The 17,181-nt window shown below is 40.5% G+C and overlaps 1 protein-coding gene across 3 annotated transcripts in view; it reads left to right on the forward strand.

The window, feature by feature from the left end:
• The window catches only part of LOC106577017 (SH3 and PX domain-containing protein 2A), a 102,961-nt gene that overhangs the window by 43,065 nt on the left and 42,715 nt on the right, over positions 1-17,181 (forward strand). For all 3 annotated transcript variants that reach the window (XM_014154660.3, XM_014154661.3, XM_014154662.3), the window contains exon 7: positions 6,824-6,952. In XM_014154660.3, the coding sequence (XP_014010135.1) occupies positions 6,824-6,952 (129 nt within the window). The remainder of the gene's footprint in view (positions 1-6,823; positions 6,953-17,181) is intronic.

Here is a 17,181-nt window from a genome sequence, read left to right on the forward strand (position 1 = left end):
ACAGTGTTTCCTAGCCTCAGCGCAGTGGGCCGCTGGGAGGAGGTGCTCTTATTCACCATGGACTTTACACTAAAACTTTTTGGAGTTTGTGGTGCAGGATGCACATTTCTGTTTGAAAAAGCTAGCCTTTGCTTTCCTAACTGCCTGTGTATATTGGTTCCTAACTTCCCTGAAAAGTTGCATATCGTGGGGGCTATTCGATGCTAATGCAGTACGCCACAGGATGTTTTTGTGCTGGTCAAGGGCAGTCAGGTCTGGAGTGAACCATGGGCTATATCTGTTCCTGGTCCTACATTTATTGAATGGGGCATGCTTATTTAAGATGGTGAGGATAGCACTTTTAAAGAATAACCAGGCATCTTCTACTGACGGAATGAGGTCAGTATCCTTCCAGGATACCCGGGCCAGGTCGATTAGAAAGGCCTGCTCACTGAAGTGTTTTAGGAAGCGTTTGACAGTGATGAGGGGTGGTCGTTTGACCGCAGACCCATAACGGACAAAAACAATGAGGCAGTGATCGCTGAGATCCTGCTTGAAGACTGCAGAGGTGTATTTGGAGGGCAGGTTGGTTAGGATGATATCTATAAGGGTGCCTGTGTTTACGGATTTGGGGTTGTACCTGGTAGGTTCATTGATAATTTGTATGAGATTAACTTCTTATGGGCAGGTAGCATCCCACCTGGCCAACATCCGGAGAAATTGCAGCGCGTAAATTCAAAATACAGAAATAGTCAAATTAAACATTCATAAAAATACAAGTGTTATACATCGGCTTAAAGATTAACTTCTTGTTAATCCAGCCACTGTGTCAGATTTCAAAAAGGCTTTACGGCAAAAGCATACCATGCGATTATCTGAGCACAGCGCCCCGCTTACAAAAGCATACAAACATTTTACAACCAAGTAAAGGAATTACAAAAGTCAGAAATGGCGATTAAAATTAATCACTTACCTTTGATGATCTTCATATCTTCATTGCAGTCACAAGAGTCCCAGCTACACAATAAATGTTTGTTTTGTTCGATAAAGTCCCTCTTTATGTCCCAAAACTCTGTTCTGTTGGCGCGTTTTGTTCAGTAGTCCACTGGCTCAAAGGCGGTCACGACATGCAGACGAATACATCCTAATAGTACGGGTAAATTTCGTCAAAACATGTCAAACGATGTTTATAATTAATCCTCAGGTTGTCTATTGTCTAAATAAACAATAATATTCAAAGCCCAGACCTCAATCCAATTGAGAATCTGTGGTATGACTTAAAGATTGCTGTACACCAGCGGAACACATCCAACTTGAAGGAGCTGGAGCAGTTTTGCCTTGAAGAATGGGCAAAAATCCCAGTGGCTATATGTGCCAAGCTTATAGAGACATACCCCAAGAGACTTGCAGCTATAATTTCTACAAAAGGTGGCTCTATGAACGGTCAAGTTTTTTTTTGTCTTATTTCTTCAAAAATATTTTGCATCTTCAAAGTGGTAGGCATGTTGTGTAAATCAAATGTTACAAACCGCCCCAACAAAATCTATTTTAATTCCAGGTTGTAAGACAACAAATAGGAAAAATACCAAGGGGGGTGAATGCTTTCGCAAGCCACTGTGTGTATCTATATATCTCATATTCAGTGGTGTAGTTGGGGCTATATGCAGAAATACACCGTATACCCACCTTTTTTTGCAGTGGGAATTGTGTATACTCACTTCTTAATCCCCACTGATTCGTAAGAAAGTAGAGTAGTGGAGGTATACACCATATCAATTATGTAGTTCAATAGAGAAATCATGCAAAAAGTAGCTTTCACAAACGCAAAGCACTTCAAATACTGTATATTTGACAGGCAGCTCACAAAAGATCGGTAGGCGAACATTGATTTCCATAAGCGTCTTTAGATTTTGAAGTTTGGGGAAGCTTTCAATTTATCTTACCATTTCTACCTATCTGCGTGCCAGTTGAGATTATTTTTATTTGCGCATTTTTGTCTGAGCATTTTTGTATAACAGTTTCTATTTAATAATACTGCTTTCTTTTCATAAAATAATTGTCATGTGGTTAATAGAGACATACCCCAGAGACTTGCAGCTGTAATTGCTGCAAAAGGTGGCACTACAAAATATTGACCTTGGGGGGGGGGGGGGGGGTTAAAGGCATCAAGCTTAGATTGTAGGATGGCCGGGGTGTTAAGCATGTCCCAGTTTAGGTCACCTAACAGCACGAGCTCTGAAGATAGATGGGGGGCAATCAATTCACATATGGTGTCCAGGGCACAGCTGGGGGCAGAAAGTGGTCTATAGCAAGCGGCAACGGTGAGAGACTTGTTTCTGGAAAGGTCGATTTTTAAAAGTAGAAGCTTGAATTGTTTGGGCACAGACCTGGATAGTATGACAGAACTCTGCAGGCTATCTCTGCAGTAGATTGCAACTCGGCCCCCTTTGGCAGTTCTATCTGGTCGGAAAATGTTATAGTTAGGGATGGAAATTTCAGGGGTTTTGGTGGCCTTCCTAAGCCAGGATTCAGACATGACTTGGACATCCGGGTTGGCAGAGTGTGCTAAAGCAGTGAATAAAACAAACTCAGGGAGGAGGCTTCTATTGTGAGCATGCATGAAACCAAGCCTTTTACGGTTACAGAAGTCAACAAATGAGAGCACCTGGTGAATGGGAGTAGAGCTAGGCACTGCAGGGAGTCTTCATCACCAGAGGAGCAGAGTAGGATAAGGGTATGGCTAAAGGCTATAAAACTGGTCATCTAGTACGTACGGAACAGAGAGTAAAAGGAGCAGGTTTCTGAGTGCGGTAAAATAGATTCAATGCATAATATACAGACAAAGGTATGGTAGGATGTGAGTACAGTAGAGGTAAACCTAGGCATTGAGTGACGATGAGAGAGGTATTGTCTCTAGAGACATCAATTAAACCAGGTGAGGTCACCGCATAGGTGGGACAAGAGGGTTAGCTGAGGCGTATTGAGTAGGGCTGGAGGCTCTACAGTGAAATACAACAATAATCACTAACCAAAACAGCAATGGACAAGGCATATTGACATTAGAGAGAGGCATGCATAGCCGAGTGATCATAGGGTCCAGTGAGTAGCTGGGCGGACTGGAGACACGGCGATTCAGACAGCTAGCGGGCCTGGAAGATATATATAGATCGATATATACAGTGCCTTGCAAAAGTATACAGTGCCTTGCAAAAGTATTCACCCCCTTGGTGTTTTTCCTATTTTGTTGCATTATAACCTGTAATTTTAAATAGATTTTTATTTGGATTTCATGTAATGGACATACACAAAATAGTCCAAATGGTGAAGTGAAATGAAAAAAATAACTTGTTTAAAAAAATGTAAAAATTAAATTAAAACGGAAAAGTTGTGCGTGCATATGTTTTCACCCCCTTTGCTATGAAGCCCCTAAATAACATCTTTTGCAACCAATTACCTTCAGAAGTCACATAATTAGTTAAATAAAGTCCACCTGTGTGCCATCTAAGTGTCACATGATCTCAGTATATATACACCTGTTCTGAAAGGCCCCAGAGTCTGCAACACCACTAAGCAAGGGGCAACACCAAGTAAGCGGCACCATGAAGACCAAGGAGCTCTCCAAACAGGTCAGGAATGAAGTTGTGGAGAAGTACAGATCAGGGATGGGTTATAAAAAATATCAGAATCTGAACATCCCATGGAGCACCATTAAATCCATTATTAAAAAATGGAAAGAATAGGGCACCACAACAAACCTGCCAAGAGAGGGCCACCCACCAAAACTCATGGACCAGGCAAGGAGGGCATTAATCAGAGAGGCAACAAAGAGACAACCCTGAAGGAGCTGCAAAGCTCCACAGCGAAGATTGGAGTATCTGTCCATAGGACCACTTTAAGCCGTACACTCCACAGAGCTGGGCTTTATGGAAGAGTGGCCAGAAGAAAAGAAATCGAACATGTTTGGTGTTCACCAAAAGGCATGTGGGACACTCCTCAAACATATGGAACATATTTTTGGCCATCAAGGAAAATGCTATGTCTGGTGTAAACCCAACACCTCTCATCACCCTGAGATAACCATCCCCACAGTGAAGCATGGGGGTGGCAGAATTGAAGGAATGATGGATGGCGCTAAATACAGGGAAATTCTTGAAGGAAACTTGTTTATCTTCCAGAGATTTGAGACTGGGACAGAGGTTCACCTTCCAGCAGGACAATGACCCTAAGCATACTGCTAAAGCAACACTCGAGCGGTTTAAGGGAAACATTTAAATGTCTTGGAATGGCCTAGTCAAAGCCCAGACCTCAATCCAATTGAGAATCTGTGGTATGACTTAAAGATTGCTGTACACCAGCGGAACACATCCAACTTGAAGGAGCTGGAGCAGTTTTGCCTTGAAGAATGGGCTTTTTGGTCTTATTTCTTGTTTGTTTCACAAGAAAAATATTTTGCATCTTCAAAGTGGTAGGCATGTTGTGTAAATCAAATGATACAAACCCCCCCCAAAAAATCTATTTTAATTACAGTTTGTTAGTCAATAAAATACGAAAATGCGAAGGGGCTGAATACTTTCACAAGCCACTGTATATATTCACCAGGAAATGACATCATGAACTTGTTTCTATTTTCTTTTTTACAACATGGTCTCCAAACATTTTAAGAGATGGGATTCATTTGCCTCTGTGTTCCACCATCCTTCTTACAATTCCCGACAGGTTATTAAAATGCCTTGAGTGCTCTGCACTCAAAGTTCAACTAATATTAACTTTCCAATGCTTCTGCGCCCAACCTCGCGGTGAGAAAATAACTCTGTGCGAATAATGAGAAAGCAATGTAAACCACAAAAGGAACCACACTGGTTCAACTTCACTCGTTGGCAGGGTTAGTATTTTGGATGCTATTGAAGCTGAGCTCATCCGGTTGATTTATTAGTGTTTTGATGTTTCTGCTAGAATGTGAATATAATCCTAATTTACGGAAATGTTCATTTTTAGTCTGGCAGCTGTCATCAGGTCCTCTCTTTTATACTGGCAGCTTAATCCAAGCAGTCTCAATCACTTCTTATCTAATCTTCTTTATTGGACTGGAATCATGCTACACTATTTTCCATCGTCTGAGATGGAGCTCTCTTTACAATGTTCCAGACACTGAGTTTACCACAGGTTGACTAATCTATTAATTTAGACACATTTGGCTTCATCTAGTTTAACATTTTGTTTGGTATACATTTCTCTTATGTGGGACAGGAACTCCGCTATTTCATTTATTTTTCACTAAATACTGTAATTGATTTCAGTTAAGAGAGAAACAGTATATTGATGTTATTGCATTTTCTTTGTATCCTCCGTTTTAGTATCCATATACTTGAACTGTCTGTTAGCAGTTAAACTATACATCTTTTTACTCAGGCAAGCCTTGAAGCAGCTTGGAGTTTAGGCCAAAGGATATCCTGGTTTTTCATCCGGATAACGTAGTATGTGCTGTATACTGTGTTGTTACTCTATGTGATCTGTAAATTACTTCTCTCCTCTTTTTATGACACTTTATTTATTTTATGGAACTCTGTGACCAGTCTGAACCGTCAGTAATGTGTGAACTCTATCCCAGCAATCTGATTCTAGGGTACAGCTGACATGTTAGTTCTGCTCCTAAACTGGGTTCTCTGCAGCTGGAGATGTTTTGGAGTTACTTTTTAAGGTTCAGTGTACAGTGTGGTATGTGGGTCAATTTGTTATGAAGATTTTATTTCCTGTTTTGAAGTCATGCAACAGGTGCTTCGTTTTTGAAAATGAGAATTATCTCCAATGATCTTTCCTTTTGAAGTTTAGGTTCTTTTTTTAAATATATTTTTTTACAATGCCTGTCCATGCATATTAAGTGTGCTTTAGTCTTTGGTACAATCCTCTGGTACAAGCCTCTGGTTAGAATTGGTTTATGGTATAAGATTCTTAAAATAAACATCAATGCCATGCAATGCAACAGGGACTGCACAGTTTGTTTTAAAAGCCAGATATATGAAATAAACCCCCGCAAAACTGCCATCACAGTGTAAGAGCAACCTCATCTATAATAGTGACACATTCTTGGATGTTTGAAGTGATACATTTATGGTCTTGTTGAACAACATTGTCAAAATGAAGTCATTTCTGGTGCTTAGATGGTTAACCCAGAGAGGGCAGGAAAGAAGCTTTCCATTGGCCATGCTGAATGAAAGTCCTGTGTTCTAGTGTTTCACAGCAGCCGAGGCCTGGCCTCCTGAGCTCAACTCCAGCCCACTCATCTGGTTCTATTTAAGGCCTCTGGTGTCGACTCTTATGATTGGCGTACACAACCCCCCTACTCTTCCTCCAGCCCCAACGAGGAGGAGAAGGAGGCTTTTTAGCAGTCTGTTTATTTTCCAGGGGAAACCGTTCCTCTATCCCACTCCACTGTCCCATCTATAAACTGCTGCTGCTCCTTCTCTGTCTCGCTATTGCTCTCCTCGCTTTCTCCTCTCTCTCTTTCCCTACCTAAATCCATCTATTCCTATTTTTTTATCTCAAGTTTTGACAATGGATGAGGCCCCCCAACATCATAGAATGGATTCTCTTCAGCTAACTGCTTGATGTTTTTGGGGGGACTTTAGTTTTCTTTTTAGACTCTCCACTGCCCCTGGTTTTGGGCTGGTGGGGGATCCAGCTATATGGCCAGACTCTTGGGAAGATGCACTGAGCCCAGCGTGTGTTCCCATTGGCTAAGGTCTACTGACAAATTGGCCTATGGCACAGCGGGTGCCCGGCGGTCGCTCTCGCGGGCCCATGCCCGGGAGTTGGCTGACAGCTTGTTTTTTCCCATCAACCCCAGGCTTGGATGGTGCAGATCCTATGCTACTGGAGCAGTACATGGTGGTGGCCAACTATGAGAAGCAGGAGCCGGCGGAAATCAGCCTGCAGGCCGGCGAACTGGTGGACGTCATCGATAAGAGCGAGAGCGGTGAGTTACCAACTTACACATGCATGAACGCACACACACACAGAGATGCACATGCATGCACACTTTCCGGCCAGCATCAACATGAGCACTTCCATTTTCACCTCTGTCTGGGTTTCCTGTCTTTCCTTCATCCCGATAGTTTCCCTCATGTTACCTCCTCTCCCTATCGTTCCCTCTCTCCCCTCCCTCTTTGTCCACAGCCTTCCAACTGTGCCTTAGCCCCATCTGGAGGCTTGCTTTGGCCTGCAAAGAGGCCTGTTTTTTTCCCTTTGTTGGTTTAGGCTGGGGGCCAGAATGTTGCCTTTTGTAGGGGGAACGTCTCTCAGACTTCTTTATTAATTATCCAGCTCACTTTAATGGAAAGACATATGCCAGCTGCACAGGGTCCTGAGTCAGCTGTTTAACCTCTAAAAATGGAGTGCTAGGAGTGCTAAACCCTGCACGCACAGCCCTCAAAATCTTCAAAAGGAACTGAAACGATTTTCATCTAGCCCTTGTTATGAGATTCATTCAATTTGGCTTTTTTCTCTGTGTGTTTCACAATGAGGTGTGGTGGAGGTTACGCAGAGCTGCCTCTTGACTATTATGCATGTTATGCCCTCCAGTAGAAACAAAGACATGATGTACTCTTTATAAAGTGGCCTTACTTGATGATAGCCTTACTTGAGGATGGCCTTGCCTTACTTGAGGATGGCCTTGCCTTACTTGAGGATGGCCTCACTTGATGATGGTCTTACTTGATATGATGTCAGTGTTTACTTTTGCCGCTACACTTTGATGCAGTTAAGGCTTCTCACAAACTGTTGCACTATAACATCAAAGCACATCTCACCATTAACTGAACTACAGTTTTAGCTGATGCAGCATAAGGAAACCTGTAGTTTTACTGTCCCTTCAGCAGAATGAAATGAGAGGTTTTGTCATGTCCATCTCATGAGCCTCTAGAGAGAGAGACAGGCTTAGTAACAGAGGTTGACATCCTGGCTTTAATGGTGTGCCCAGACAGTAAAGCACTAATGGGACTCATGTGTTCTTCAGAGGGGAGGGGAAACGGGGATCAGAAAGTAATTGGTTTCACATTGGGTGTGAGTGAAACCCCATGCCATAGAGGCCTAAAGGAATAGAGTCAATTGGCTGCTTTGAAGTGTCTGTACCCACCCTTTGAGTTCCTCCATTTATTTTCCTGCCTTGGTCCAGTTGGATTTGAGCCCACTAGGGAGTCACTATGAGGCAGATTTCCAAACACCTTGAAGTCCTTCTGCCCAAGGCCTTGACCTGAGTCCTTTCCTCCATAATTAGCATGGACCTTGATGAATGGTGCTGGAGACTGGGCTATTGATGGCTGCAGTACATTTTGATGACTACAGGGTAAATGTGTCACAGGTTAGGGAGTTCATCCACCTGCAGGTTTAACTGAATCACTGTTTGATTCATAGGAACACAACCAATAGTGTATAGACAGTATTTGACATAAACTACTCAAGCACTGTAGGCTAGGGACTCCCAAGTATTATAGAGGTAGCTAAATCCAATCCACTCAGAGCACTGTGTTCAACAAAATGGTTAGCATTAGCTGAAGCCTATTGTGTTATACAGAATGTTTAGCGTTAGCTAAAGCCTGTAGTGTTCATCAAAACCGTTAGCATTTGCTGAAGCCTGTTGTGTTCAACAAAATGGTTTGCATTAGCTAAAGCCTTGACACCTCCTGGACAGCATAGGCTAAGCTGCAATGTGGGTGACATCATTCCTCAGCCTTGTGCCAATGTTAACAGTTCCAGGTGTGCGTAAAAGAGTCCATTTAGTTTATTATCCATTTCTCACAGAATAAGTTAATGTCTTTTATGGCATCTGACAGGTTGCTTTCTCTCCCAGACTTTCAGTGGTGAACAAGTTAGTTATATGCTCTTTATGAACCCAAATCTGCTAAAAGGTCTCTATACTTCTCTGTGGAATGATGACAAAAAGGTTCTGCAGGTCTTTAGAGGCTTGTACATTTCTTAAAGGGTGTGAATATGGTGTGTTGATATGTTACCATTCCTCTTCTACAGAGCGCTATCATGAATAAAATGGCTTGGAATTGAATTTGTCCTTATGTCTGTGTAGTGTATGCATGGCGTAAGTGCAATTATATTGTGCTTTACTTACCATGTTGGTTCTCAAATTTGAACATAGAAAGCACTTTGGTAAGTAACTCTATGTACCTTCATTGTACAAGGTACATTTCATTGTGAATTTCACTGTTACCATACCCAAGGTTAATGCCATTGTAATGCAAAGGATTGCCCACTACACTAAAGGGAAGGCATGTTTTCTTACATTGGATTAGATAATATATTTATGACAGGGGCTTTGAATCTAGGTCGGTTCATATATGCAAGCTCCGGTTTATCAGTGTTCCATGTCCCTTTACCAGGACAAGTCAGTATTTTCCATTGCAATGGTTTGTTGATACTGTACTGCTTTTGGCCTTCAGTCGCTGTCATAGTTTATAATGATTCATGTTTTATGAGAGGGTGTTCCTTGTTATTGGATCAGGTACCAGAGAGGTATACTACAAAGCAAGATCAATGACTTAACTAGCTAACTTATTATGAAATAATAACTTTTAATTTTTTAGAAAGATATGCTTGAAATTGACTCAACAACCAAAACAACATATCTAGCTGGCTAAATCATTGATCCTGCTTTGTAGTATACCCCTCTGGTTAATCAGCATAGCTCAGAATGGCAATGTGTGTTGTGGACGCACTCAGCTCTGATTTTATTTTTCAATATTCTTCTTTTTTTTTAAATGTATATCATAGAATTCTTGTAAAATAATCTTTAGGACAAGGAATGCTGCACTGCCAGGACTCATCAAAGACAGAGAAATGGGACAGGATCTATGTTTTTGATTATGTAATTTTGTCAGCGTTGAATTAAAATCAACTCAAAAGAAGTGTTCCATCAGTGTTTTATCCCTGATCCCCTTGTAGTTGCTTACATTTGTTTGATTGCAATCCCTCTATTGGTCTATTTTCACAACTGAATTAAGTCAGAGCTTGTCAGAGAGAGACTCTAGCTTTGAAGAGTAGAGGTGTGTGGGGTGGGGAGAGAATCGGGGGGAATATGGAAAAAGCCATTTCCTGCCATAGTGGTTCAGAGAGGTTAGTTCATTATAATGGATCCTCCAGGATGCTCTTCAACATATACACTGTGTTAGAGAGATGTTAACCAGGGATAGGCTAAACTAGCGCCCCACTTTTTAACTTTCACTTAACCAGGTGGGTCAATTAAGAACAATGTCTTTTTTATGACAATTACGACCTGGCACAACAGACCCAGGGCATTTCTCTGAGGTTCAAGTGCACTTCAGTCTACAGTTGAGCTTTTCTTGTTATCGAAATGTGTAGGAAAGGTAAAGAATTTCCCTCTAGAGGTATGCTGCCTGTTTCCTAGTCTACTATATACCTCAAGGGCAGTGTTAAGCTAGCCTTGCCCAGTCCAACCCAGATAATATCCCTCTAAATCTCTTCTGACCACTGTGCGTTTACATTGGCCTTGCTCCAAGTCTAGATCAGCTTTTTGAATTATAATTTGCTAAATTAATTCCAGGAATGTCTGTGTCGGAGAGGGCAGCAGCTCGGGTCTGTCAGCCCCTCAGGCTCCCATAGCCCCTCTGTTCCACCCTGCGTGTGTTTCCGTCAATGAACCAATAACTGCGTCAGTCAGTGGTGAATTCTGGGAACACGTTGTTGGGTATTTTAGGCTGTTTAAGGGCTCTCAAATGTTAAAGCTGTGTCCCAATTCTCTTCCCCGTCTCTCTTCGTTATTGATGGACCATGGATACGTTGAGGAGGAACTAGATGGCTTTCCTACGTACTGTATTACTCTCTGCTCTTAAATCCTCTCTGATACTGTAGAGCAGTGTTCATGAGGGACAGGAGATGTGGATAGGAAGCTTTTGAACACCATTTGGCTACAGCTAGAGGATGGACGTGAACCAATGGATTCGTGAGGCGCCTCACACTTAGGAACAACCATTAAAGTTAAATAGCATGTTAGAGGGTTGGGATATCAGGCACAGCTCACATGCCATCTGTGCTGTCTAGAGCCTAGGACTGCAGAAGTACGTAGCTTTAGAAAGGTCAGCACATCATGAGGGGATCCTTTCATATTCTAAGGTGCTGCGTGGGTTGTTCCTTAGGTCAACATTAGTTCTTGTGCCGTTTTCGCCTAGCACTCTTAACAGAACCATCGCTGGTAATTGGACCCAGTGTTTTATTTTTAAAAAAGTGAATGTATTGCACTTGATATATTTCCCCTCTTTGATACAGTGTTAATAACTACAGAAGCTTGAAATAAATTAGGTTTTTTTCCTGCAGTGCTTTGAATTTACCACAGGAGGACTCTAATCAAGTTGTAGAAACATCTCAAGGATGATTAATGGAAACAGGATGCACAAATTTCGAGTCTAATAGGTCTGAATACTTATGTAAATAAGGTATTTCTGTTTTTTATTTTTAATAAATTTGCAAACATTTCTAAAAACCTGTTTTCGCTTTGTCATTATGGGTTATTGTTAGTGATGCACCGATTTGACATTTTTTGCCGATACCGATATCAAATATTTTCCTTTGTGCAAAAAAAACAATTCCGATATTTAACATTTTAGCGGCCTTTTAAGCATTCTAGTACAGTTAAATAGTTAACACACACATGGACGCAGCGGTCTAAGGCACTGCATCTAAGTGCAAGAGGCCCTGGTTCGAATCCAGGCTGTATCACATCCAGCCGTGATTGGGAGTCCCATAGGGCGGGGCACAATTGGACCAGTGTCATCTGGGTTTGGCCGGAGTAGATAAGAATTTGTTCTTAACTGACTTGCCTAAGTAAATAAAGGTTACACACACACACCACACTGACCAAAAAGTTATTTTGTTGGCATTTACATATGTCCCCATTTACCAATAAAACATAATCAAAACCTATTTATTTCACTTACTTGATGTGCTGTTTCAATGTTCATTTGATAAGTCATTTCATTTTCAACCAGGATTTCTATGGAACGCAGTTTGGGTCACGTGTCAAATAACACTATTTGACGTGTCAATTAAGCTTGTTGACCAATCAGGACCTGAAATGACTGCACATCACATAATAATTTAACACGTTCATACATTTTTTACGTAGTTATTACACATTGATTACACTCACTTCATATGTCACAACGATTCATCGATACCTATGCTATGATGCTGGTAAAGTTGTCTCGCGCACCTAAAGTGCTGGTCATAAAAAAAGCTAGCTAGCTCATGGATGCAAACAATGTTCTTCCCCAAAAACAAAGCAAAACGACATCTAAGTAACTATAGTTAGCTAGCTAACCTATAGCTAGGAGTCATCATCTAAAATAACCCTAATTTATAAGACAGTTCTTATTTGATTAATGGTGGTCGGGACCCATCTATGTGAAGCTAGCCACAATAAGGATTAGCCACAACAGTGGACTTTGCGGTTGGCCTTCAAAATAAAGGTATGGCATAATTCTACTATTGTATTAATTTGCATTACTGTCGATTAGATACTTTTATTTTGAAGGCGAACCGCAAAATCCTCTATTGTGACTAATCCTTATCGTGGCTAGCTTCACAACACATATCCCGGTCCGGTGGAACCTCACTAGCCAGATTAAGCTAGTTGTCTGCTTATAGCGTTAGCTTTGGGCAACAGGGTTAAGTAGCTGGCTTGCTATTTATTTTCATTAACTGAAGTTCAATTTCAATAGGCGAACAAGTGGCAACCTAGCTAATAGTTTCTCACAAGGATTCCTAAATCATTGCTAAGAATAATGAAAATGACTGCAGTTTCTACTGGTCATTGTTTTCAGGCTGGCTATATTGGTGCTAGCTAGGTACCAAGCTAAAGCTAGCTACACCAGAAGTTGCGGTCAAACAAATTATTCTTTATTACCAACGCGGTATTGAAAACACATCGTTCGTGACCGGTGTTTGCAGACTTTTTTGTACAGCTTTGACAGTGCTACTTTTTTGACACGCAAATACCCAAACGGCGTTCCATAGTATGTATGTTGTGAAGCTAATAGCAGTGACGCTGTTACTGTGTCATTCCAGTAGGGCAACATCTGAAAAATAGAGCACTAGGTAGTGTGTACCGGTGCTTGACCAGTCAGCAAAAGCCAACATCACCCACTACAGAGAACGGTTGATTGTCAAAGGCAATGAATTCCATTATCTTTTTTTCAGGCCTGCCTAGTTATTGTGTGTGGATTGATGCGGAAAAAATATATTTAATACATTTAAGAATAAGGCTGTAAAGTAACAAAATGTGGAAAAAGTCAAGAAGACAGAATACTTTACGAAGCACTGTACATCACAGTAGACTGAGGCATCTCAATACTGTGTTAATTACACTGCATATTATTATAGTTTAGATGAGTGCATAATGGTATACATTCACAGTAGGAAAATCTAGAGTTGCTGGTCGTGTCACATTTTTATCTTGAGCACTAAATATGTTGTTGATTACAGTAAAAAGGAGACTGGAGTGTTTAACCTGGTAGTGTTTCCAGACAACAGTTACTATAGGGGAGACAAATAGGGCTGGCCCTCCTCAACAGATAGGTTCCTCTCTTTTGTCGTCCCTCAGAGAAAGAGAGAGGAGCAGAGTGGTGGATACAAATAAAGCTTTATCACTTTGAAGTCCGAACCAAACATCTGTTTACTTCCTCCACTTTCTCCTTACAAGGAAATCCATACTGTAGCAGTACCGTTTTTCTTCTCACCCCCTAGAGCCACATTACGACACACATGGCTTACATAATCAGCATAGTTTTTTTATGATTAATTTTCTTTGTAAACAAAACAAAGAACCCACTGGGCACACACTGGTTGAATCAGTTGTTTCAACATAATTTGGCAACGTATTGTGATGTGGAATCAATGTGGAAAATACATTTGATTTGAAATAGTCATCAACTAGTACTGTTTTCATAAAATTTGAACCAGCGTTGTAAACATTGAAATTAGAGTAAAACTTCAACTTAAATACATTGACTTAACCTGACTAACATGTTGTCACATGAATCTAATTTCAACATAATCATCAGAACTATGTATTTGTTGAAACTGCATTGAAAATGACATGTAGAACCCCCCCAATATAATATACACTGAGTAGACCAAACATTGCTGGCCCATGTTGACTTCAATGCTTCCCACAAGTTAGCTGGATGTCCTTTGGGTGGTGGACCAAACCTAGCAGTGTTGCAGTTCTTGACACAAACCGGTGTGCCTTCTACCATACACTGTTCAAAGGCACTTAAATATTTTGTCTTGCACATCCACCCTCTGAATGGCACACATACACAAGCCATGTCTCAATTTTCTCAAGGCGTAATTTTTTTTTAAAGCTGTCTTCTCCCCTTTATCTACACTGATTGAAGTAGATTTAGCAAATTACATCAATAAGGGATCATAGCTTTCACCTGGTAAGTCTATGTCATGGAAAGAGCATGTGTTCTTAATGTTTTGTTGGGGTGGTTGAAAATGTTGAATTTCATATTTGAATAGACATTTTATTTGACCTTACTTCGGAGTTATGTTTGAATCAACATCATGCCATCAACCTAGATAGAGATATATTGAAATAAAATGTGAAGCCACAGTCCAACGATTTCTGCCTGAACATTGACTCTTACTGCTCGATGAGGGGTAATGTATTTCAGTGAGAACAAGTCTACCATCCAGATGCTTACTTTTATGTACCCTGCTTAGCTTTGGAAAGAACCTGTGTTCGATTCTGCTGAGCTATCATGTCAACACATTCAGATGTTGAACAGCTTCCATAATCATTTCCGTAGACTACCTAAATAACGTTGAATAGTTGAAAGTAACTAACTGTTCTTACACAAGCTGTATATGGAAGTAAATTCTGAGTGAGGTTGGGTTTATGTAGGTTTATTGGATCTTTGGAAGTATAGAAGTAGTAACCATTAGCACTATAAATAGGATGCAAGTTCATGATATTAATAATAAACTTTTGTCTTTTATACATGTTGTTTTATAATGTGCATAATATATACTATCCAAGCAAATGTTGATATTTGGTTGTGTTCACAATTCAATATCTGGTTTGTCTACAAATTAATGATTGATTTGTTGGATTCATGTCTCCAAAGTGTAATAAAAATAAATCAAACTTTAAATGCACTTCAAATAAAGTTTGATTTGATTTAGTGCTATTCTTCCACTTAGATTTTTGGTTGAGATGGAGACGTGAATCCAACATACAGTTGAAGTCGGAAGTTTACATACACTTAGGTTGGAGTCATTAAAACTCGTTTTCAACCACTCCACAAATTTCTTGTTAACAAACTATAGTTTTGGCAAGTCGGTTAGGACTTCTACTTTGTGCATGACGCAAGTAATTTTTCCAACAATTGTTTACAGACATATTATTTCACTTATAATTCACTGTATCACAATTCCAGTGGGTCAGAAGTTTACATACACTAAGTTGACTGCCTTTAAACAGCTTGGAAAATTCCAGAAAATAATGTAATGGCTTTAGAAGCTTCTGATAGGCTAATTGACATCCTTTGTGTCAAATGGAGGTGTACCTGTGGATGTATTTCAAGGCCTACCTTCAAACTCAGTGCCTCTTTGCTTGACATCATGGGAAAATCAAAAGAAATCAGCCAAGACCTCAGAAAAAACAATTGTAGACCTCCAAGTCTGGTTCATCATTGGGAGCAATTTCCAAATGCCTGAAGGTACCACGTTCATCTGTACAAACAATAGTACGCAGGTATAAACACCATGGGACCACGCAGCCGTCATACCGCTCAGGAAAGATACGTATTCTGTCTCCTAGAGATGAACGTACTTTGGTGCGAAAAGTGCAAATCAATCCCAGAACAACAGCAAAGGACCTTGTTAAGATGCTGGAGGAAACAGGTACAAAAGTATCTATATCCACAGTAAAATGAGTCCTATATCGACATAACCTGAAAGGCCGCTCAGTGAGGAAGAAGCCACTGCTCCAAAACTGCCATAAGAAAGCCAGACTACGGTTTGCAACTGCACATGGGGACAAAGATTGTACTTTTTGGAGAAATGTCCTCTGGTCTGATGAAACAAAAATAAAACAAAAATAAAACTGTTTGGCCATAATGACCATTGTTATGTTTGGAGGAAAAAGGGGTAGTCTTGCAAGCTAAGAACACCATCCCAACCGTGAAGCACTGGGGTGGTAGCATCATGTTGTGGGGGTGATTTGCTGCAGGAGGGATTGGTGCACTTCACAAAATAGATGGCATCATGAGGCAGGAAAATTATGTGGATATATTGAAGCAACATCTGAAGACATCAGTCAGGAAGTTAAAGCTTGGTCGCAAATGGGTCTTCCAAGTGGACAATGACCCCAAGCATACTTTCAAAGTTGTGGCAAAATGGCTTAAGGACAACAAAGTCAAGGTATTGGAGTGGCCATCACAAAGCCCTGACCTCAGTCCTATAGAAAAATTGTAGGCAGAACTGAAAAAGCGTGTGCGAGCAAGGAGGCCTACAAACCTGACTCAGTTACACCAGCTCTGTCTCTGGAGGAATGGGCCAAAATTCACCCAAGTTATTGGAAGCTTGTGGAAGGCTACCCAAAACGTTTGACCCAAGTTAAACAATTTAAAGGCAATGCTACCAAATACTCATTGAGTGTATGTAAACTTCAGACCCACTGGGAATGTGATGAAAGAAATAAAAGCTGAAATAAATAATTCTCTCTACTATTATTCTGACATTTCACATTCTTAAAATAAAGTGGTGAGCCTAACTAACCTAAGACAGGGAATTTCTACTAGGATTACATGTCAGGAATTGTGAAAAACTGAGTTTAAATGTATTTGGCGAAGGTGTATGTAAACTTCCGACTTCAACTGTATATTAATACATTTGAAATCAACCAACCATCCTTTTTATACATGACAATATCCAAATGTAAAGTGTATTATTAATATAATGAATTTGGCATCCTATTTATAATGGTAAGTACTTCTAAACTTCCAAAGATCAAATAAAACATGGATGAATGATAGTATACCAACTGTAGCTACATGTTGAAATTATGGTGTCCTTTGTTGAGCAAATCAGATGTCAATGTAGCCTACAAAAACCCAACCTCCCTCCAAATGTACTTTCACATACAGCTTGTGTAAAACTATTCAACACAAATGA

Source organism: Salmo salar, chromosome 18 (assembly GCF_965601325.2).
Source record: "Salmo salar chromosome 18, fSalSal1, whole genome shotgun sequence".
NCBI lineage: Eukaryota > Metazoa > Chordata > Actinopteri > Salmoniformes > Salmonidae > Salmo > Salmo salar.